The sequence below is a fragment of the Poecilia reticulata genome, linkage group LG11 (assembly GCF_000633615.1).
Source record: "Poecilia reticulata strain Guanapo linkage group LG11, Guppy_female_1.0+MT, whole genome shotgun sequence".
Taxonomy (NCBI): Eukaryota; Metazoa; Chordata; class Actinopteri; order Cyprinodontiformes; family Poeciliidae; genus Poecilia; species Poecilia reticulata.
The window spans coordinates 10,657,606-10,681,824 of NC_024341.1; the positions used below are offsets into that span (position 1 = coordinate 10,657,606).

Here is a 24,219-nt window from a genome sequence, read left to right on the forward strand (position 1 = left end):
TGTGTGTGTGTGTGTGTGCGCGCGCGCGCGTGTGTGTGCGCGCGCGTGTGTGTTTGGGTCTGCGTCTTCCCACGTGCACCTCCAGGTACGCTGCCGTCGAAGTTCGGCTCCTTCTAAAGTTATCTTCCGCTGCTCTGCGTCTACCTCTGTCGCCACCACGATCTTTATGTGATCGAATTGCACTCCCTCCCCCGTCACCCTCAGCTTCTGCTATTTTATCGCTGGCTCGATACAGCGCTGATGAGGCTGGCATGCTAAATGATAATTAAGACCATTACACGCTCACAGAGCATGCTACCAGCGCAGCACACGGCTCCCTCGATTGGAGCCCTGTCTCGGGGGACACCCTACTACTTACACAGCCGTGTATCTCTCCCCCCACCCCTCTAAATTAGGTTAGATTTTCATTCCGCCTCATTCGCCTCGGATGTGATGTGGTTATTATAAACTCATGATATGGTTAGTGAGCCTGCTGCTGTTAGATGGGTGGAGGGATCGTGTTGGCGCGTTAGAGGTGTTTGGGGGAGGGGGGCGGATTTACCCAGCTCTGCATTCCGCGTTTTGACTTCATTCTCTCATTCGATCACATGTATGTTCGCACACGACGGTTTCAAATATGTTTTGCGTACTGTGGAGCAAAGTACATGCAAGTACGACGCTGGCATGTGGATGTCTGTGTGGAGACTCATTGCTCATTACTCATTCACTGAAAACTCGAAAATGTCGCCTCTCCAAAATATTAGTTATGGTGTTTTCTGAAAACAAGTAACCATAACTTTTTTTAAATAGATATATATATATATAACAGTTTCAAAACTAGTACTGCTATTAAAGCCTGCGGATGTTGTAGCAAAAGAGGGTTGTGATAATCCTACGACTGTAAAATTTTATATTTGTAATTTTTTTTTATGAACAGGCCTGAGGTGAAAGTAGTAAAAAGTCCTGCCTTGAGACAACCTGAAAGAGCAAAAAATGTTTGATGCCAACGCTAACCCTAAGCATCAAGCATTTTCTAGAGTTTGTTGAAGTTAAGTGACCTCTACATATTTAAAGCAACAAGAGACTCACTCAAATCATTCTTGCGAATGATTTCTCATGAACAGCGAAATCACCCCAGATGTTTTGAAACTGGAACGTCGAACCTGTGATTTCAGAAAGTTTACTTACTTTGGAAAGACCGCTGAATGCAGGCGCTGTCCAGGTCGAGAAAATAAGTAAAAAGAAATTATAATATTGATTCTAGCTCAATGCCTCTACAGCAAAGACTTTGCATGGAGCCTCAAATATACTTTAGCTGAAAACCGAAGGAACACCAGAGACGGATTGGAGCAAGCACACTCTAAAACATGGAGCTTTAATAAAGTTTCTGTCTAGGCCACGGAAACTAACTTTGACTCAACTTTCCCTTCAGTCTGAACCTAATAATGGCACACATGTACAGACGAAGCGTTTTGGAACAGTGATCAGGATTAAATGATGCATTAGCTATTTATTTAGTCAGGTGAAACATCCCTGTCTGTTGGCTGTCAGTTTTAATCTTATTAGCCGCCACGTTCATGGAAGTAACTCGGTGGCGCTTAGCTACTTCTCAGTGCCTCGCCTCAGGGACGTGAGTCACAGATTTCTCACTGCGCGTCCCGAATGGGTTTGTTTGAATGTTTGTGAGCTCGTCTGAAGTCGCTCAGCAGATGTTTGCTTTGCCGCGGTGAGCCTCGGAGCACCTGATGACTAAACTTTGACATCATCGCAGCTACAGCCTCTTTGTCTTGTGGAGGATTTGAGTAGGAGTCACGGAGCCTGACTGATAGCATTTGGTGTCGCTGATCTAGAATGGAGGTGGGTTATGCCCCATTTCCGAAGCACAGGTGAATGGTTTGGAGCGCGAAGCCATGACGCTTATTGACATTTGCTGAATCTTTTATTTAATTTGTTTTATTAGGCAGAGATGTCCTATAAAACTCGTAACTATGACTTTTGGTAGTTCAAATGTATGTACACCACACCATGTTTTTAGTAACATTTTTGAACAATCATCTTTTCTTTTTCTTCACGACAGTACATTACTTTGATCAGCGCTATCATGAATTACAATAAAATACAACATTCAAGGTTGTAAGGGAGGTCAAGTCAAGGATTATCAGCACTTGTGCAAGCATTGTGTGTTACGGTAAGGAATATTAAAGAAAATCTCTGTTGCTGTTTCAGATGAAACCAAAGATTTGCAATTATCTTAATATCCATAGTAAGTACTCCAAAATACAAACACCAGCAATAATGAACCTGGAGATTTTGCAAGAGCAAGAAGGTTAATTGAGTTTCCTTCTTTGGAAAAAAAATGTGCAAGTGAAATGTGGCCAAGGTCACAACCACACATGTAAAACCCATGTGAAATATGTATGCCTTAAACAATTGTACATGTCATGTGAACAATTTTAAAAATAGCTCATTTAAATAGTCTAACACTTTAAATTTGCATAAATAGCCAAAATTATTAAAACTCACAGACACATAAATTGCATTTTTTTTCCCACAGTCATTTTTATAAATAAACGTATAAATGTATGAATGACAATAACATAGATATAAATGTCTTTCTATGTCTTCGGTGATTCAAACCGTTTGGTTTTTATGTCAGGATTTCTACATGGGATTAAAATCTATTCTGGGAGATGCTGCTCTCCCTGCTAGTAGCATTTATTATTATCAAACCAAGATCTAAAGAGCTTTGTAACATCTTTATTCAAAAAGCTTCAGAAGGCTAAGAGTCTGTAATTGGATTTAAGTTTATCTCCTTAAAAAAAATAAAATAAAAAACAGGATAAATGAAATGTCCTGGAACAGATTGTCCATTCATTCAGGGTTGTTCCTGTATGAGAGAACAGGAACAAGTTCATCTGAGCGGAGATCAATTTTCACTGCTGCTGGGAACAGTTTTCTGAGTCTACAGTCAAATTGATCACAAAGACGTTTGAATGAGATCGAGATGTGGTGGGTAATCTTTTTGCTAAAGAACATTACATCAAAACTATCTTCCTTTTTCCTTAATAAGCAAAAACAAAGTTTCCTGACATCTACTGCGTGATTTATAGCTGCTTGCACAAGAAGTACATAAAGTTTACATCCAAAGAGTCTGATGATGTCACCTTATTGGCGGAGTGGAACATTTATGTGAATCCCTTAAATAAGTGTTACGGGACAACCGGAAAGAGATGGGATTCAGTCCCGGAACACCTGTTCAGAAACAGGGTTATATGAACAATTGTCTCTGCAGCCAATTGCTCACACGAGGGCGCCATTGCGCAATTATCATTTTGAACTGAGCGTTTCTTGAGACACATTAGCTCCACGCACAACGTTTATGCATTGGACCAGCAGGTGGTGATAAAAACTCAAGAAATTTCCAATGAACACTGGGAGAGAGAGAGAAGCGTGAAGAAAGCGACGACACAAAACGTTTAAATGCAAATTTAAACGTTTTCAAAGTCTATGTAAGTGGGAGTCATACGGATACATTTTAATGTGCAATAACGACATTTGGCAAAATTTAATGTTTCAATTGTGATGTAAGTCACTTTGCGCTGCCTTCATGCTGAAATGCGTTATTCAAATAAATTTGATGGATTGATGGATAAATCTTTTTTCACCCTCTTTTTTTTCTTGCTATGTAAAAAGAAAAGACAACCCTCTTTATAAATGCGTTTGTGCTTAGTCACGTACTGTAAAGATGCAATGGAAAATTTTGTAAAACCTGAATTATTTTTTCTATAAAACTTTTTTTTTTTTTTTTTTTTTTCCGTTGGAGCTGCATTCGCACCTGTCCTGGCAGAGCGCATTGCAAGAATCGGTCAAACAATTATCGCACCGATGACAGAAAAGTTTCCTTCTGCCGCCGTCGCCTCTGGCTGTTAGGTGATCTGCAGCTGCGGGCTCCAGCTCCCTCCCTCGTCACCACAGGCCACTGTGAAACAGCCGCGCGCATGACGTGCACTGTTCCCCCCCCCCCTCCTACACCCGAACGGGGTTCGCTGTAGTGCTGAGTTGACTGGATCCCTCGCCTGCCTGCTGGTTCGCTCGGAGCTTCGGCAGCACCTTTAATGAGAGCGCCCTCACGCATTCGGACGACTTGCGCCCCCTCTCTCTCTCTCTCTTCAGTAACTTTGATGGGGACCTCGACATTAGGCTGGGAAAATGCCTGTGATGAAGGGATTATTAGCGCCGCAGAACACGTTTCTGGACACCATAGCCACACGGTTTGATGGCACTCGTAAGTTTGACCTGAACTATTTATCTTATCTTTAATTTTGCTTGCTGGCCTGATTGCGAGAAGCTTGACAAAGCAGAGCTTGATCCGTGGTTGCTCTGATAGGCTCAAAATAGCAAACAAAAAAAAAAAAAAATAACAATAAGGTTTGCTAAAAAAAAAGGGAAAAAAAGAGAGAAATAGTAATAATGATAATAATCTTTTGTCTTCAAGTCAGTTTAAATATTGCATCCAAATGTTTGCAGACTTCAACTAAGCTCATTAGGCCAAAAGATGGAGTTCAGTCTGTTGGTGGTGAGGTTTCAGCACCTCGGACAGCGACGATAAGGGTTAACTGGGTCCTGCCTCAGTCTCACTGGATTTCTTTAAAAGTTTCAGCCCGTGTTAAAGATAAATTGCATTTATTTGTCAGCGTGACCTGTTGGCTTTTCCTGTCACGGCTGGTCCTAAAACAGAGTCCAGAGGAATCAAAGTTTGCCGCTCCTCAACAAGAAAATAAACGCAGTTTCCTTCTTTTGTCTTTCCTGTAAACTCTGGAGGGCTTCATCTAAGAGTCGTTAACTCATCTACATAAAAAAGTAGGGGGAAAAAAAGATTTTCTTTGTGTTTGTTTTTACTTCTTGTAATTTAATGTATCTTTAAGCGACCTTTAAGAATATGCTGTTAACCTGGATAAAAGTTTAAAGGTGTTTTTGTTTATATTTCAACTTTGGAGTCAGAAATAAACGGGAAATGTTTGTGAAACATGTTGAACTATTTTACATGCAGCAATCCTACAACCAAATTTAACAGTTTGTTTGTTTTTATTTATGCAATTAACTGATAAAAGTTAATGATTGTGAATTGTAAGACAATTCACAATCATTAAGTTGTTTGGCTCAACTTTCATCCTGCTCAGCAAAATCAGCCTAGTTCTGACGTATTTAAATGAAGAACATATATGAGTAATTATTTTCATGTCTTTTCAAAGATCTTCAGTTGGACCAAGGAATGGACTTTGACTGGGCCATTCTAACACTCGAATAGATCAATTTGAACTCAAGGATTCAGATTCTGCTTCGACATTAGCTCAATATCTCTGGACTCCTCCTGGTGACGGGTGGTCTTTGGTTTCATCCTGTGGGACACTGTTGCTGGTGTGGGGCAGGTGGGAACACTGGGAGAGTCCAGCTTGGTGGGGGATTGGGCAGAGTGCTACACTGCTGGACAAGACGTGTAAAAAAAAAAAATCTTAGCTCTGGATTACTTTTTTTATGGCAAATTAAAACTTCTAGGTATCGGCTTTCATGTCCCTGCTGAGTAAAAGTATCCCCACAGCATGATGCTACCACTCCCTTGTTTTACTGTGAGGATGGTATGTTCTGTGTGATGTGCAGATCCAGTTTTCCCACTACATATACTGGTTTACGTGTAGGTCAAAAAGTTCCACTTTGGTCTTATTTGACCCGTACTTGTGTTTACTGTGTGAGACTTTGGAAAAACATTTGTGGTTACACTTCTCTTATTCTTCTTGCCACTTTTCCATAAAGCCAACTGTTGAGGAACTGTTGACAGTTTCTCACGTCTGAGGTGTGGTGTTAGTGGATCCTCCAGAGTTACAGCAGCTGCCTTGACTGCTTCTCTTATCTTGCTCTCTCAATTTTCAGGTAATGCATTTTACCTTGATGACTAATTTAAAGCTTGCGATATCATTTTATGACCCAATCTTGCCTTAAACCTTTGCACAGCTTTGTCAGTTATTAGCATGTTTTGTTTCTTTAGTCTTCATGATGCTGTTTAATCATTGATATTCTCTAACAAACCTTAAAGCCTGCACAGGACAGCCACATTTACTTTGAGAATAGTTACATGCATGTGGTACTCTACTTTCAAATCAAATGACATCTAATGGTTAGTGACTGCACTGGATTTTCTTTAAGGGCATCAGAGTAAATGATACACAGCACTTTTCTGAATTTTGTCTTTTTTTTAAACCTCCCAATATCATGCAAATTTGCATCATTGTCACATGAACTCCTAGTAAATTTCTTTGAGGCTTGTGGTTAGGATGTAAAAAATAGAGTAAAATTCATAGGAAGTATGAATATTTTTGCAAGGCACTCTCACCTGTGCAAAGATTTGAGGGTGACTTACCGATTTTGTCAAAATACAATAAATGATTTCCTCCTTTTTATTCTTCATGCTCTAATTTAAATCTACCTCAATCTTTCTTTTAATTAGATTGTCTTCTACCTGTTCCCTATGCAGCAGTATCTCCTACTTTTTTTTTAATTAAAATTGTTACATCCATGGTAATAACACTGTTCTCTCACCTGAGCCATTGTGCAGCCTTCTGAAACATGTCCCTAACACCCAGAGAAGCTTGATAATAATCAGAGATATCCCCCCTATACCTATTGATCCAGCATCACTATACAAGTAAGAACAGGCTAGTGTACAGCATGTCTAGTGGCAAACTGAAGAGAGAGAGAGAAAAAAAAAAGCCTCTACTGCCTGCATGGGCACGAGCTCTGCTCCCACATAAGAGAATTAGAGTGATTCTGTGCAGCACAAGTAGTTTGTCAAGTTCCAAAGAGTGAGCTGCTGTCCTTGAGCTGGCGAGGTGGAGGAAATTAACGCTGGATCTGAAGTGCTAGATGGAGCAGACCTGGAGGCAGTAGAGCCTGACGGTACAAATTGGGTCTGATAGCCTGGTCAAGAGCAAATATTAGTGCAGAACTAAGGTTTTATCACCGTGGGATCCCCTTCGAGGTCATTCATCGCCCAGATTAGGGTCGGAGAGAGTGATAAATGGCCGGACCTTCGAGTGGGCAGCTCTTTAACAAGATCTCATTTGTACTCAGAGAAAAGGTTTATGTTTTTACTGGTGGAACTGCAACGGAGGAGTATTTGTTTTTGTGCTTTCCAGTAGGTTTTTATTGCGCTCCTTTTTCATACCTCGGCTAGTTTGTGTAACGTGAGTTGCCACCTTCATAACCCAAGTCAACAGCTACCGTTTAAAGATCGAGGCTATTTATGGTGTTCAGAACACACTGGATACTTACCTTTATAAATGTGTCCTGTATTCAACAATTTTTGATAAAATGCATTTGAAGTTAGCAGATGTTATTTCAGAATAAGTTACATAACATCGAGCGCGTTTTGCTAATAGTACTGCAAATTTAAGCACCGCTGCTGAGATCAACGCATCTCTGTATATAGATTATTTTCTCTTTACAAATGTGTGGAAACATTGACTAGCTGTGCTCAATGGTGACTGTGTGAGAATGACACCTTCTGTCAACCTTACAACTGTTCAACCATCCAGGTGACTAATGTCACCACCTGTCTGTCACTGCTACTGTATGGTGTGGGAGTGATGCTTGTTATAAATCGTATGTTGTCGCCTGGTAATTACCATAGTAATTTGAAACGCGTCCCCTAATTTAAACCGCCGGCTTTAGATTTTTATCTGTTTTGCAATTCTCCGTGTAACTTTCACATATTTATTTTAAAAATGTTCATAGGTCATCGATTGTTAAATCGCCTAGGTAATTTGTGTGGAAATAATAGTACAGAGTTTGTATTTACTTCCTCTTTAAACTAATGGATTGACAGCAACTGACCAATAAGCGGTCGGTATTTGTATCGAAGTACATGCCCCTTATCTGGAGGAACTCAACTTCCATCAACATTACTAGGTTGGTCATTGCTAACGCGCTGTGGTCATAAAGATTTTGAGGAAAATAATAGGAAGCCAAATTCAAAATGGCTTCCTATTATGAACATGCAATCCTGACAGTTGTTACCAAAACGTGAAGAAGGCGGAATACAATTTATTCCATTTCTAAAACCCAAACGGAGTCTGGAATAACTCAATAAATTGATCAAGGTCTGCAGCCCACCTCATGCAACTGAATGATACTGTGATCTAAGGCGACTACCACATGCTCGTCTGTAAGAAGGTAACTGGTAGTAAACATCCCATTTTTTTGTCACGACTCTTATTGATAGTCACATCAAAGATCAATAAGCGCAGTTAGCTATGCTTGATTTTATGTGTGCAAATCCCAATGGTAAACATGTGCTGCAGTAAATGTGGTATTTACATTTAACTGTCTGTTTAAAATGACTCAAAAATGTCTAGAGTTCATTGAGTTCCACTACCTCTACCATTATAACACTGTTTGTCGGAGGTTTGCTCTACTTAAATATGGGGGCGGAGCCGACGTCACGCCAATTATAAAAGCAGCTATCTGGTATTTTTATTTTGGTAAAGTACTGAAATACAGTCACTGGTTCATTCCTTTATTTAGTAACATGATGGTTGACCGCATATTATTCTCATTATTCATCCATAAACTTTTCCACTCATTAAGTTCTAATTATACTTCTATCGTGATGAAAAGTTATCGACTCGCTCTACAACCGGAGCAGAACTCAGTAATTTCAAGTAAACAGGACACTCCTTTACCAGACGAGGTGCTTTTCAAAAATAAGTGCTGACTTGAATTTTCAGGTAACTAGTGATGCCCATCACTGGGAGGAAATGGGCCAAAGTTAGCTGTCTTCTTACCAACTTTAGCAGACATTTTAGTGTCTCGGTTCTAACAGAGGGAGTATTTAAAGCCTCTTACTGTGCTGTCTCCTCTCCGTTCTGAACCAGCCCTTCACACTGCCATTTTTCTAACATTAATACACACTAGTCCTGGTTCCATAAAGAAACAAGGGAAAGGAGTTGAGCCAGAAAAAGCAGAAAGAGTGCATAGCGCTTCCTGCTTTTCATATTTATGAGAGGATGTGTGTCTTTTGCCTGGTGTGTCTACGTGTGCGCTCAGCTGTCTGGCAATATTAAAATAGTAAAAGCAATTCTCCTGACTGCCTGATTAACACTTTTATGTGCTGACTTTTTTCCCAAAGTGGTCTAACACTGTAATTACCACTTGCTTTTAGACAGGCGTTTTAAGACCTAATTAAGAACGTTACACAATAGAGGAGATTCAAACTACAGAGAGTACAGTGTCCCCGAGGATTTCTGTTGCCATCAATCCTCTGACCCTCCAGGAAGACAAAGAGAGATAATTACCAAACACGAAAGACCATGGAGGTGCGATACATATGACCGCGCGGTCCCATGTACGTTTTAGCGAGGTTTACTTCAGTAAATAAGAGCCCAAACACCTTAAAATTCCTAAATGGGAATTTAAAAGTATTTTGTTTGTCAATAATATGATGTAAAGTTGTGATTAGTCCAGTGTGTTGTTGACCCCAGTCAGAGTACGAGTCTGGAAGAAATAATGAGAGTAGTTATGAGACTTTGACGGAGTAATCAATCATCATTGACTGTACCGCTGCAGGGTGCGGGAGGTCTCTCACTCACTGGCAGTGAATTGCTACAACTGTTCCAATTTTCTCCAGAGCTTAATTAATTCTGGGAAAGTTTTATCTAAGATGGGGGAAAAAAGAGCTTGGTTTTGGGAGGTTAACCAGCTGCAACGTTATAACAATCTGAGACATTGTTGTACAAATTGTTGTTTATTTTAAAAAAACATAAATAAATAAATAAATAAATAAATAAATAAATAAATAAATAAATAAATAAATAAATAAATAAATAAATAAATAAATAAAATTCTTTAAATATGGCTTTGGTTAACAAAATATAAGCAAAATTGGTACAGAAGCCCTCAGTAAGTAGATGGTGACCTTAAATTTGTTCACAAGTCTTTGTGAAAGATTAGTTGTTAATTGTACTTCCTATATTATGCTCAACACTGTCCCATATTTCAAAGTTCAAAGTCAATTATTTACTTATATTACAATCACAATATGTACTTTAACATGGTCTGGTACATGATCACATAATCAGCACAAACTAGCATTTCCTATATCTGGAAATAAAAGAATTGAATTGCACGTTCACAAGACGAATTTAGTTTCCTTTTACACACTGTGCAAAAAATATGAACAAATACATGTATTTTTCCCCAGAGGGAAAAGTTTGGACATTTTACCCACTAATCGCTAAAATAATTTCAGTGAGATGATTCATCTAAATCTCTAACATCAGAGCGCAGAAAGTTTGTCCCACTCCTCAATTTCAGCTGTGAGATGTTTGACGGGTTTTTTCCACTGTATTTCTTGAATCTTAGACGGTCATTGGTGGATTTTCTGGCATGCTTCTCAGGTTGCCTGGTACAGTTCTGCTTCAACTTTATGTTTTTAAGTAGATGGTGACAAATCTTTTCCAAGCACTCTCTGATACACAGTGAAATTTGTGGTGGTTTCTAGGATGGAGAGCTGATGAGGTAATAGAGGATTTTTCTAGATCTTTTCTTCTGTTTTGCTTTTTAGGGTGAACTTCTTTGTAGTGTCCAGAACTGGGCATTATGGCACTTTTTTGCAAGGTCCATGGTTTATAGACTCTTTTCTGTACAGTCCGATGAATAAAGATGATGGTCTTTAGAGTCCTCTTTAGCTGTCTTATCAGAAATTTGTGCATCAAGGAAAGATTGAGCTCTGCCAGGTGTGGGTAAGGCATGATAGGGTTCTTAATCAATCTCCTGAAGTTATTCGTGAAAAGAATGATCATTTTCCAACATGCAGCACACTTATACTCTATGATGCACTTGTAACAGACATGAATCGCAAACAAACAGGACTGGTCACTGACGTGTACAGTGGCACTGCTCTGTCATTCGTACTACTTGGCAGTATAATGAAAGAAAGAAGTTGAGCTTGAGACACAGAGCTGATGAGTTGGATCTGCAACCCTGACACCATTTAATTATTTTGCAAACCTTGGCTGAACGCAGACATCTATTAGACGTCTAAAACCCATCTTAGATATCTCATGCAGTTTCCACCTGAAATAATTAAGACTGAACAAACTCTTAACGAAGTAATCCTCATTACAACAGACTCTGCACGGTGTTATGATACAACAGTAAAATGCAACAGTATTTAAATCCATACTTAACGATTTAACACATTAAACACCAACATCGGCTTTTGTAGTAGTAGCTAAAATCTCAACTTCATCCGTCATCTATATCAACTATGCCCGCTTGTCCTTGCGGGGTCGCCATTGGGTCATCAGTTGAGACACGTCACTGGTTCATCACAGGCCAAAAACCATGCACGCACACACTACTACCTAAGGGCAACTTAAAGTATCTGGGGAGATCTCACGTGTGCGTGGTGAGAACACGCAGACTCGATACAGAAAGGCTGAGATCCAGAGCCAGGACCTTCTCACTGCACGGCAACAGCGTCACCAACTGCACCACCATACAGCTGTCTTGGCCAGACTTTGGTAAAGCGTTTTCTGGTCAAATAAAGTTCAAATGATGGCAACAGGGTAATAATTTCCTGAATTAAACAGAACTTTTATAAAGTATTCCCTCCATACACGCACCTTTAGAATTTAATTTCAGCAAGCATTTTTTTTTCTCCCTCAATCACTGTAAAAACGAGGGTTGCTGTGAATTCAAATGAGGTCAACATCCCTTTCCGCTCCATCAAACTCGCAAAAAATTTTTTGAATGAGAGCCTGCGCGTCACCGAGATTGTTCTGCCTTGTTACACCACCTAATTAGTGAGATTCCTCTCTCAATCGCCGTGTCTAATGGACTGTCCAAAACAATTGACAAACTGGGTTTCACCAGAAGTAGTCTGGGCCAAGTCCTTCCATTTTTAGACCAGGTTAATTATTGGATTCGTGAGAATGCGAGGGAAGCCCTTTGATAGGAGTTTTTCAGGGGAAAGCAGAAAAAAATTAAAATAAAGTAAGATATTGATGGAGAGATGGGGAATAGCTGAATGCAGCCGGCAAATTACTGGAATTTAATGGCTGGTGTAATGTGTCATTTGGGTGGGAGCCTTGGGGAATGTGTGATGAAGAGCAGAGAGCAGTGATTAAAGCTGTGGATTTGAGTAATGATTTTCTCTTTCAGTTATACAGTGTGAATGGATTACCACTATTAACCGTTCTGAGAAAAGTATTTGGCCCGTTAGAGGGGTCTTCTGTTTTTGCTTTCTTGTCACAGTTAAATGTTTGAGATCACGAACATATTCGACGTGAGGCAAAGATAGCCTCAGGAAATGCAAAATGGTTTTGTGAGGTTTTGTTTGACGATCTGGAAAAAAAAAATGTCTGAGAAAGAAAAAAAAAATTTGTAACAGAAAATAATCTGAAAGCAGACAACTATTTATTCGTGCCACTGTGTTTCTGTCATGGTTTGCATTCGTGTGATCAGTTCAGGTGTGTCCAACACACACAGACTCATAATCTACAGTCTGTTGGTACTTCGCATAGAGTGATGAATATGATACTTAATTTTTTTTTTCCACATATTTCTGCAACTCTATGCAAAAGGAAATTTGTACAGTTGTAACCTTGGTTTCCATGGTGTGTCAATGGTTACTGTGGCAACTGAAAAGTGACTTTTTTTCTCTTTTTTTTGCGGTTATGCAACTGCTTTGTAGTCGTTTTCTTAGAGGACCTGCAGAAATTTAGACGGAAAAAGGGGGACTATATTTTTCCATCCATCTCCCCACTTTCTCCACCATTTTTTTTCTATCACACTTCCTGTCCATCTTTCATCATCCTGCCTCTTGCAGCTCCATCCCACTTGCTTGCAGTGATTCTTGGCAGCCCCTCGTCCTCTACCCTCCTAACACACTCATATGTCTTCCACTGTACATTTCCTAACCTCCTCTTCTCCTTTCCCTTACCTGTCCACCTTCTCATTTCTCTCTCTCTTTCTCCCTCCCTCTCATCTGCTTCTCTTCCCGCTGTGCTGCTCTGCTGGTTTCACTTTCTCATCTCCTGTTCACTCTTTCTTTATGTTCACTGCTTCCCAGTGCTTGGACACACACTATAGGAATTATCCCTATTCCTCAAATAGCCCCCAGAATGCTTTGGAAAGTGAGGGAACTTGTCAATGTGCTGGAGAATGTTTTGTGCCCATCAGGTACTTGTTTCATAAGATAGGTGCACGTAGCAGAGGAACGAGCAGAAGTAAATGACGAAAAAGGCTCCTGGAACGCACCCCCCCCCTCATCCCCCTCCCCCCAAAAAAACTGCTTCATCTAAAAGTGTGTGCAAGTTGATAAAAATATTAATGCATTCTGACTATAAGCTTGGTGTGATTGTATTGTGAAGTTAGGAATTTAATGCATTGAGTTTGTATACTCTCTTTCTGCATGTATGGCTTCTCCCCTGGTCCTCTGGTTTAGGTTAATTAAGTTCTCTAAATTAGCAAATATAAACATTAAATATTGAAAACGGCCATGTTACTTACTGGCCATACTGTAACGAAATAAAAAAGAAATTTACATTCATATAGAGCAGTGCCTGAGCTCCTCAGGATAAAGATTCATATCATTCTTTAAGCAGAAAATACCCTCAGTTGTTTTTACTGTCAAACATTCGTGCATTTTCACTAAGCTTTTTTTCGTTCAAACATTAAATTGTGTAAAATCGCCTTTGCTCCTCAAATATTTTGTCCAGAATCACATTATTTTTTCCTGCCTTTGTTCCCAATTCGTCTCCTCCCATTCTCTGTGTACCTGTCGGATTACTTCAGCAGCTGTCAGGCAGCAGTGTGAGCACATGTTGGGATGATCTATGGGCTGCTACTGTAGCCAGTAAACCAAAAGGAAAATCTGAATGGAAGAAACACAGGGAGAAACGAAAGAAAATGGTCACCGAGCTGCAGAACAAGAAATTGAAGACAAACTGAATGAAAGTAAAAGTCTCTGCCGAAGATTGTGCGTCTAAATTGGGGCGGGTGGGGAGGGGAGGAGCGTAAACATAGACAGATGATGTTTTTATGGAGGTGGCTTGTGGGGAAGAAGGTGAACGCAAGCAGGGAGGGAAGCAAATAAATGGAGTCTGGTTGAAATCCAAGGTTTGAAGAAGATGAAGAGAAATTAGGTGCAGAGATCCAAAATGGTGGATGGGGAGGAAGTGAAAGGTTTGAAAAGTTGCTGAGACTGTGAAAAGGAGGATATATGGAGGACCATGGGTAGAAAACAGATAGAGATGTGTGGTGTAATGGGATGTGTTTCTGTTGGGGTAAGAAAGAAGAGAGGGAAGTAGAAGGAGAAACTAGGACAGTAGTAGGTAAGGAGGGGAAGATAGGTGAGAATATATTAGAGCAATAAGGATAAAACCAAAATGAATAAAGGTTAATGAGGATTATGGTTCATTATTTGCAGTAGATGCTTAGAGTGCATTTAAAGAACTTCAGAAGTACAAATAAAGGATGCAGACATTCATTTCTTTCCCAATAAAGGAATTACATTTGAATTCAAATTAGCACAAACATCATTATCAGGGCACAAACTGTATCTGAGTATATTATTTTGATAACCGAACCAATGTGGAATGCATTTTGTACAACAGCATATTGCTTACTCTAGTTGTTTGTTAAATTCACTTTGCAGAACCACTAAAATAGACAGAGTGGCATATTAATATCTATCACCATCTTGTCCGTAGAGGTTTGTTGTCCATAGAGGTTCGGATATCAGCAGGTCCCAATATCCTCTTTATCTTGAGATGGTGTGGACACTAGTGGAGGAGGAAAGAGTACGAAAAGAATGTAGTTAATAATGTAATAATGCTGTTAGTTACATAGTTTCATATATGTTTTTGATGGTGGCCTTATTAGTTTAATCACCGATTGAGAGTTGTGTAAGCACGCCATTTTTAGCCAAAGTAATCTTTTTACTATCACAACAATATAAGTAGAAGTTTAGGAAGAAGCGAGTTTGACGGGTTTTCATTCATCTTTTGGATCTTTTGGGTTAAGGATGGGAATCAAGAACAGGTGTGAACCTGCCTGCCAAACGATTCCACTGGTCAGTTCCAATAACGTCAGACGTATTTGCGTGATGACGTTTCCTACACGCTGGGCATAATATCCAAGATGGCGTTCCATGGTCCGAAAAAGTTACAAAAACAAACGAAAAACTTCTCAGTTGCAATGTGTGCGGAGCTTTAATCCCAATAAAAGGATAAAATACATCCAACACCCTCAAACAGATTTGCGGAAATGTAAAGTGTTTGACGTTGCCTAGTGACGTCGGTGACTCTCGATTGGGGGAGCTTCGAGCATATTATTGTCTTCTGCCATGAACCCCCAAGGTGACGATAAACTCCTTCGGTCCTCCTCCAGGTAATATTAGCACCATGCTTTATGAATTATCTCCGTCTCATGTTAAGAGTTGCAGTCATATTCAATAAACTAGAATATGGGTTCTGGCTCGTTTGTCAGATTAAAATCACCTTTTGAAAAACCTAAACATATTTTTCATTCGACCCACATTTCTCCATTAAGATTTTTTTTTTTTATTGGTCTGATGTAATATTCTGATCTTTAATATGTTTTCATTAGCTGTTAGCAACTAATCATCATCATTTATAAAACTTTAAAACATCAATCTGTGTGGCATTATGTGAGCTGTTACTAAATACAATGGATTTTCCATTAATATTCCAATTTATTGAATATGATTGTAGTTGGGAGTGGACTGCCTGAGAATTATGGAGTTTATTTCAATGAGAATCAATAAGGAATCAAATCGATAAGTGATACTGATAATGCAATTGATATAGCTAAATTCAATTCCCATTCTTAGCTTAGCTTATTCTAAAACACTTAGAATATACAACATGTCAGCTGCGAAACCCCTGTAATATAAATGTTATGCTAGTTGTATGCCTTTGTAAAAGTTAGGTTTCTGTTAGTCTCCTTTGCTCCTTTGCTCTACGAGTTGCTACCAGAAACGCTTTAGGCCTTTGTCAGGGACACAGTGGCTTCAGTCTTTCTTTAGCCAGAGCCTCAGTGGCCCCTGACAGCCAGTCCCTACACAGAGACCTGCAGTTGTCCGGGTTGTCCCATCAAAGTGTCATTTCTTATACGACATATCTGGGTGTGTCTTGTTGTCTGCAATGGATTCAGCTACAGTGTAAGCTGAGTATATCTTAAAATAATATGATAATCTCACGTAAAATTCGATTAAAACAAGAGTTGTGCAGTTTAGTTTCGACAAATAGCATGAAAAGTGAAATGCTTCCTACAGAATGGAAAACAAGCATCTGATTCCTCTCGAGAACCGGATACGCAATCTTTTACTCTCTGATTTTCTATTTGTAGTTCAAACCGAAGGTGGCTTTTACTCAACAAAGCCTGACTTGCGACATAAAGCAATTTAGACAACCAGGTTGCTCAAAAAGTGAGTTATCGATGTAGAAAATAGATTTTTGTAATGCAGTGTAATTGAAACAAGCCGTCTTGCTGGATGTCTCGTACCGCTGCTCATGTTTGCGCGCGTGAACGTCTGGAAATGTGTGCGTGACTCATTCGTTCACTGTAATTACGCAAACGTCTGAAAGTTTATTTGTTCTCCAATTACCGTGTCAGACGTTCGAGTGCACTTGTATAATACACTGGCCAGGGTTCGCTGTTCGGCTGCTTATCAAAATGGCAGCAGGAAACACTCAAATCCACAAGTACACACTTTTCACAATCTGTCAAACCTTCATTGTCCACTGCCATGTGTAATGAGTATTGTGTCGAATATATTAGCTGTCTATCAGCACAGCTCAGCCTTGTGGCACCGTGTGTGTATGTTGGTATAGCAGGTCTGTGAGCCATCGTAGATATTCAGGTATAAACAGCTGCTTAGCTTCGACTGGCTGTCCAGAATGAGACTCAATTGGCTAATTAACTGTGATAAACGTCAACCAGCGTGAGATTTTTTTTTCTTTTCGTCGTCAATTCAGAACTTCCCCAATCATCAACTTCATTCTCAATAAGTTTGTTTAAAAAAAAAAGAAACCAATATCATTAGATGCAAATCTGCAAAAAAAAAAGTCTTGCAAATATAGCTTTAATATAAAATATAATATAAAAATGTAGCTGACCTACATTCATCCATCCACACCAGGCCGTCATATGCCTGAACCGAAGATCCCATCATGCTGTGGATCGCTGCGTTAAAAGTCACATTATCAGTCCTGTGTCCACTGAGAGCAACTCTCTCGCAGAGCTGTAGAGGCGCCACTTGACCAGTTGCATTTGTTTCCATTTTTGAAGTTTTGAAAAAGGCAACGGTACGTGAAGGGTAAAACTCGCTACTAATTACCTCGTTATGTGCGCGTAAGGCGCGCTGAAGTGTATGGGAAAACATAATCGGCGCGCCGCCCCCTCCAGATGGGGTATTGGCGCCCCCTCTGGTGCTGCTCCCCTATGCGTTGCATACCCTACATACCCACTTTTTGCGCCACTGGGTGAGGGGAACGGCAAGGTTTAGACATGCATGTCTCAAAACCACAGCTTCGTTGCCTAAAGACATGCTGGTTAATGTTCAGTTTATGCACTGAGCTCATATTGTGTTGTAGCTGAAAAATCCCCCACTGCCGCATTTTGAACTTTCACATTGAATCCAAACAACAACAAAAAAAACCAGCTTGCAAATTCATTTTTTTTCCTATTCTTAAAATATATAAAAAAAAATATGGTAGGAAAAGTTCTGCTAAATGCCAAATTCAGCCCCAACTTCCAGGTTCAACACAAGAGTGAAAAAATAACAGCTTTTTAGAACGGCAGCTTAATGGTGGCCGTAAACCTTTATCAGTCCCTGCAGACGCAGCGCTCAAATGTTATCCTTTTCAGCGACATAAACATGTTTAAAACCTAGTGTTAAAAAATTGTTTGGCTCTGTATTTCTTATGCCTTCCTTATTTATGATTCTATTTTTAGATATGTTTTGCTATGCTCTGAGTCAGAGGCTTTAGCCTAATAGGAACATCACTGTTGGACACAAACTCCTGCAGTTGTAGTAAAAACAAGCCAAAGAAAAAAAAGATCATGTGGTTTGATTAATAACTAGTTTCTTGCTAAAAAATGAAATAGACAGTGTGCTTCTTCCCCCCACCCCCCCCTTTTTTTTTTACAATGAATGTACAGTTCTATTTACAGTGTTACAGTAATTAACTAAAGTCCCCACTGACCAGAACAGCTTTTGCTCACTTTCCATTTCCTCTCTTGTTTCTTTGCAGACAGTAACTTCATCCTGGCCAATGCTCAGATGTCGAAGGGCTTTCCCATCGTCTACTGCTCCGATGGCTTCTGCGAACTCACAGGCTTTTCTCGGACAGAGGTCATGCAGAAGAGCTGCGCCTGTAAGTTCCTGTACGGGCCCGAGACCAGCGAAAGCATCATCCTGAGCATCGACGAGGCCTTGGAGGAGCGCAAAGAGTTTAAAAATGAAATCATGTTCTACACAAAGACAGGTGCTATGTATTTTATTTCATGTTTTTTCTTTTCTTTTATTGCTTCTATTTTCATTTTGTCTCATGTTTACAGATGCAATACCTTGGAAATGTGTTCATAGCCTGAGAACGTTTTTATAGTTTGCGACGTTATAAGCACAAACTCTTATTGTATTTTATTGGACTCTCTTCTTCTGCATTGCTTCCAATGCTGGTTTCCTTCTAGCTATTTTTCCATCTCTGGGTTTCTGAAATACATGGTTCCAGGTTGTGTGTATAAATACTTAAAGGCACTGTACATAACTGCTGCGTTCCTCCTGCCATTCGTCAAGCACGAGATTAAACCAAGGCCAGTTGACAAGCTTTGAGATTTATAAGAGATAATCCATATAACGGCTTTAATGTGGGACTTTATCTTTTTATGTTTCCGTGAATGTGTTACTATGTCATTAGCTGAGGAAGGTTCATTTGGGCCGAGAAATTGATTGATGGATGGATGAAATAATAAAGGCAGAAATGGATATTAAATTTCTTTTATTGATCTGTGCCCATTTAGCAGCGATGAATCAAAGTCGTAAGTTAGAAATGTCCCACTTATGTCCCAGAACATTAAAATTTTAATAGCTGCCAACTCCCGACTGCTCAGCCTCGTCTCTGTCCGTCACATTCAGCCCTTCTAGCTGTGGTGTTGTGCAGTCTTTCTGATAAGGCGGTGGCCCGGCGATCAAGATGAAAATATTAAGCATATCAAGTCTTCAGTGCATGATTTATTTGTTGGGATATAATATGATACCGTATGGTCTGACATCTTTATTTTTTTTACTATTATTTTTTCCACTGATCTGTGTATCAGTGAAAATAATGACGAGATGAAATGGGAACTATTATATAAAGGTTGAGACTTTCGTGAGTTTATGTTCCAGAGTTTTGACATAAATTTGAAATCAGTACTTAGAAAATGCCCTCTTCAGTTTTGCACCACTTTTATTTTATTTATTTATTTTTATTTATTTATTCATTCATTTCATTTAGTACAAAAAAAACAACCTAACACGTTTTTTGATATACTAAAATATACATCTCAATTCATATGTATTTCAAAATTTTAAAACAAAATGAAATGAAAGGCAGCAGAAAGAAGAAAAAAATCTTATAATATCTGCCCCTTTTTTCTCAACTCTGAATCAAAACAGGGGGGAAAAAATGGTTATCTTCTGCAACAAAAAAAACAAAGTCAGTCGTCTATCTCAATTAAATAACGTTAATATGAGCTCACTTTATACTGTTTCATTCTTCTTCAAGAATCCAATCTTTGACAATCTCTTAAACATGTACAATGATTTGGCATTTTTAACATCATTTTGTAGGTCATTCCACAATTTGACTCCTTGAATAGAGGTACATCGTTCTTTCAAACTGGTTCTGAAATTGGGTTTCTTAAAAATCTGTATCCCCTTAAGATTATAACAGCTCTCTCTCTTTGCAAAGAGTTTTTGGATGTTGACTTGACGGAGTTACTTTAAAAAAAACGTCTAGGCTTCTCTATTTCCTCAAACAAAAATCTGTATGCACATTACATAACATACATACGCTGCGGTCTAATAATGTGCTTTAATTGTCCATAAATCAGAGCACAATACAATAAGAAATTTAACCCACCAAAAATTGAAATAGGAGTGTAAAATAAGAAAATGTATCCACTAAATGATGTAGGAGTTTTAGACTCGGAAATTGCCGAGCTCCTTTGACATGTAGCAGAAAAAAACGAGTTACTGTGCTGATGCCGAACAAAGCACAACATTAATGAAATGCAACAAAACAAAACAAAAAAACAACACAGCAATTTCAGAGGAGGCAAAAACACCCTGCAGTTAAAATATGGTAATTTAATGAACAATTTACAAAACAGAGTAACAATGGAAAAGCAACACAATTAGAGAAAACAAAACAATAATAAACTTGTTAATCAAAAGGAAGTGCTTTATTTAACCAATAAAGGAATGGAAAAACTAAGAATTTGATGAAATAATACTACTAAAATAAAAGTACGGTAGTTAACTTTGTGGAAGACGGTTTACTAAGCAGCAGTAACATTTCCCTGAAGGATGCTGTTCATTTTTGCGTTTCTGTTCTTTTTCACCTCTTAAAATTTTTATCCAATTTGTTTAGATTTGATTTTGGCTTTGGTTTTCTCCATACCTTTCTTACCCTTTATTTTTTAAAAACACACTTGTGCTCCCTTTAATACATCTGAACAGTTTAAGCTGATTTTTCTACCTTTTGCCCATATTCTGCTGTAAGGACACGTGGCTATATGATCCCTGTAAATCATTTCTACCACCAGGATGACCCCTGAACTTATCTTGCATTGGTCAGTATTTATAATTTCTCATTTTTTATGAATTTTTTACTGGCCCCAAACAAAAGGCAGAACCACAATAAAAGGAAATAAGACTGTAAAGCTAATATTTGAGCGTCTCATGATTCTTTTTTTCCCCCTATAATATATCAAAATACTCAATTACCAAGAGAAATAAGCTGATTTGATGCACTGATTTTGTGTAGATGGTACAAATTGGTGGAGGAATGACTTTACTCATGGGTCTCATTCTGGATAAAATGGTAATAACTAACCCAACAAGAAAAATGATGCTGGTCCCTTTACACCTTTGTTATTTCCTGTAATTCTGGTTACGTCACACTTGAAACATCATGAGGCTTTTCATGGCACTGTGTGCCAGTTTGTTGTCAGTTTGATATCTGCTTCAATAGCAGACATGTTAAAACATTTATTCCAATTTCAGCTCTAATTTTAGTTCAGTTTTACTACGCGGAAATGTGGTGTCAAGACTCCAATACATAATATCTAGGAAGTTGCCTAAAGTTGCATTTGGTTTGATTTGGGATCTAAAGAATCAGAGACTCAAAGTCGCATCCAGTGGAAACAACGCATTACGTTTTCAGAAAATACCGTGCAACTGAATTACATTTTGTGGAATATTTTAAGCATCTTATGAATACTAACCACTATAGAAACACTTGATTACAAAAATAGACAATGAACTAAGTAAACTCAAGTGATTTACAAGTGAATTGAGAAAATGCCAATATGAGGACACGAATAGGGAGCACAGATGAATGAAGGGTCAACCTAGAGCCCAAGAAAACACAAATATCCATGAAAAAAATGTCACATTAAGTAAAGATTTATTTTTTTTATTGCTGTGTTTAATGTTATTTTTGCACCTCAGGGGAAGTGCAGGTCCGAGACAGCTGCTGTAAAGTCTGTTAACGATGCCATGTGGTATCGGAAAATGGCTCATTCCATGCTGATTATATTAAACGCGCGGCTCTGATTTTCTGTTTTTCTGTGCATTTGCTTGATTACCTTTTAAATTAAATTTAGCTGGCAGCTCAGTGTTGTTTATAGACACAGACACACAGCCTAGCTATTACCACCACAGAAGATCTCCTTTCAGTTACTGATGTATCACTCTTTTTTTTTTCTTTTTCTCGTATGCTTCGCACCTCCACATGGTTCTGCCAATTCATCTGTCTGCCTCCCACTACTCTGGCTCTTATCCCTTGTACTGCTCTTTTGTTTTATCATCCCCATCTTTTTTCATCAGCCACAGCGGAGTCCCGAAAGCAAACGAGGCTGATTGAATCAGTTTGTCCTCCATCTGTCTGTCTGCAGGTCTAAGAAAAGGGAGCGCGGCGTGTTCGCAATCAGGGAAGCTCCTTCTCGTGCTGTGTGCTCGATCGTGCCGCCGCCCCTCACAGACACGCAGACTTTCCCGCTCGCATCAACACACACGCAAAGACCAAAACACTGTGATTATCGTCTTGCAAGGAGATTTTCATGAGTGGGAGTAATGAGAGGAGACTCCGTAGGAAATCCCTCTTGATCAGGAATTCATTTCGGCTTCCCAAATGAAAGAATTAATGCAGGATCCTGTGGAAGTGCAGTGTCGTGTAGAAACACGGGGCCCTCAGTGAAAGCCTTTGTGTTTTTTACATCACAGAGATTTAAATCATGTTATAATGATATTCCTTTATGAAAAGCATACCCGGACAGTTGCTTTGATTCTTTCATGCTTGTTCGAGAAATCCTTGGATCTGCCATGGCAACCATTCCGGGTTGCCTAAATGCTAGGTCTCACAAGTTTCCATAAAGCTCTTCCTTGGAGCTGCAGTCTCCAAGCTGCGCTTCTGCCTGACAAAGCACCCCCGCCCTGTGCCTTCCCCACTCAGCTCCTCCAGACTAGCCAGCAGCAATTAGCAAACATCTAGTGGGACTGCAAGTCTTCTGAGCTTGCTACAGGAACTACTTCTCAGTCCAACACTCCTAGGAAGTTGTAAACGGCATCATGGAAAGGCTACGTTGTGATGATGATGTGCTGAAGGCGGAGTGTCAGAAGGAGTAGGAGCTTCTTAAAGAGACAGAGGTCAATTTCAGTTTGTCAAGGCAAAGTCAAGCTACCTTTAAGTCATGTCTGATATGTCCAACATTTTTATGACAACTGAAAGTAACATAGTTACTTGATCACACACGGGTCTACCACATCACATCCACATAATGAGAACATTGTTACTCAACATTTTGAAATAAATTTCTAAGTAAGTAGAAATCAAGCATTCCACCACAGAAACTAATCTAAAACTGAATGATACCATTGTGGATTTTCTGTTCTGCTTGCTCGGGCTGAATATCAACTAAACTGAATGGATATTAAATGCTATTGAGTATGTCATTAAAATCATTTTTAAAAAACTGACCAGTAAAAATAGAATGACTGTCAAATCAACAGGCAATAAAAAACCCTGGGGCACCCTGAGCAAGGGAACTGAAGGAAGGAGACTAATAAACACAGTCTCTGAGGGAGGGAGCTGAACCAAAACACAAACTGAAAGACAAGGTGAGAGGGAAACAGCTGAGACTAACCTCAGAAAATAAACCAAAATGCAGAGGAAAGTCAAATTAAAATGTGGACAGAGCCTGATGACTATAATAAGTAATACAGTTGTAGTCGACTGTGACATGTAGGGAACAACAAAACTCCACCGTTTGCTTTCTCTGATTTCTCTCTTTGTAAAACATGCATTTTTTTATCCCTAATTGTATCATCTAAGTCAGCTTCCTGTGTGTATTTCACCACAATGAGTTTTTTTTTACCCAATAAAATATTCAGCACTAATCTTTCAAAGCTTCTACCAAAGCACCAAAAAAAAACAAAAACAAAAGCAACCGATTCAACAAGAACGGGACCTGGGAGATAGGTTTATCTTCTGTTGTGTCCGGGGAACACTGGCTCAGGCTATTTAAAGGCTCTCTGGCGACTTCCAGCTGTAGACAGTCTCATTAGTACGTACAAGAATGTATAGAACCGTTCCTTTGTGCACACACGCACGCACACACACACACATACATGCTGTAGATCCATTCAGAAAGTAACCAGAGATGGTGTTTATTAGTGTTAACAAGGACGTTCTTCCATTTCAGCTGCTCTCTTCTGGTGTCTCCTGGACATTGTGCCCATTAAGAATGAGAAGGGTGACGTGGTGCTGTTCCTGGCCTCTTTTAAGGACATCACCGACACTAAAGCCAAAGCCATCCAAGAGGACAAGAAAGAAGGTAGACATAAACTTCAGTGCTGAAACTGTTAATTCTAGTTTTCCCATTTTCCACACA

At 39.3% G+C, this 24,219-nt stretch overlaps 1 protein-coding gene across 2 annotated transcripts in view; it reads left to right on the forward strand.

Moving 5' to 3' along the window:
* Nucleotides 1-4,038: 4,038 nt before the first annotated feature.
* kcnh8 (potassium voltage-gated channel, subfamily H (eag-related), member 8) overlaps nucleotides 4,039-24,219 on the forward strand; it is a 78,137-nt gene continuing 57,956 nt past the window's right edge. The window contains exons 1-3 of one of the 2 annotated variants that reach the window (XM_008421677.2): nucleotides 4,039-4,264; nucleotides 18,315-18,548; nucleotides 24,031-24,162. In XM_008421677.2, the coding sequence (XP_008419899.1) occupies nucleotides 4,189-4,264; nucleotides 18,315-18,548; nucleotides 24,031-24,162 (442 nt within the window). In that variant the 5' untranslated portion in view covers nucleotides 4,039-4,188. Of the gene's footprint in view, nucleotides 4,265-15,257; nucleotides 15,427-18,314; nucleotides 18,549-24,030; nucleotides 24,163-24,219 lie in introns of those variants that run through there. The other variant, XM_017307670.1, reaches the window with a different exon arrangement.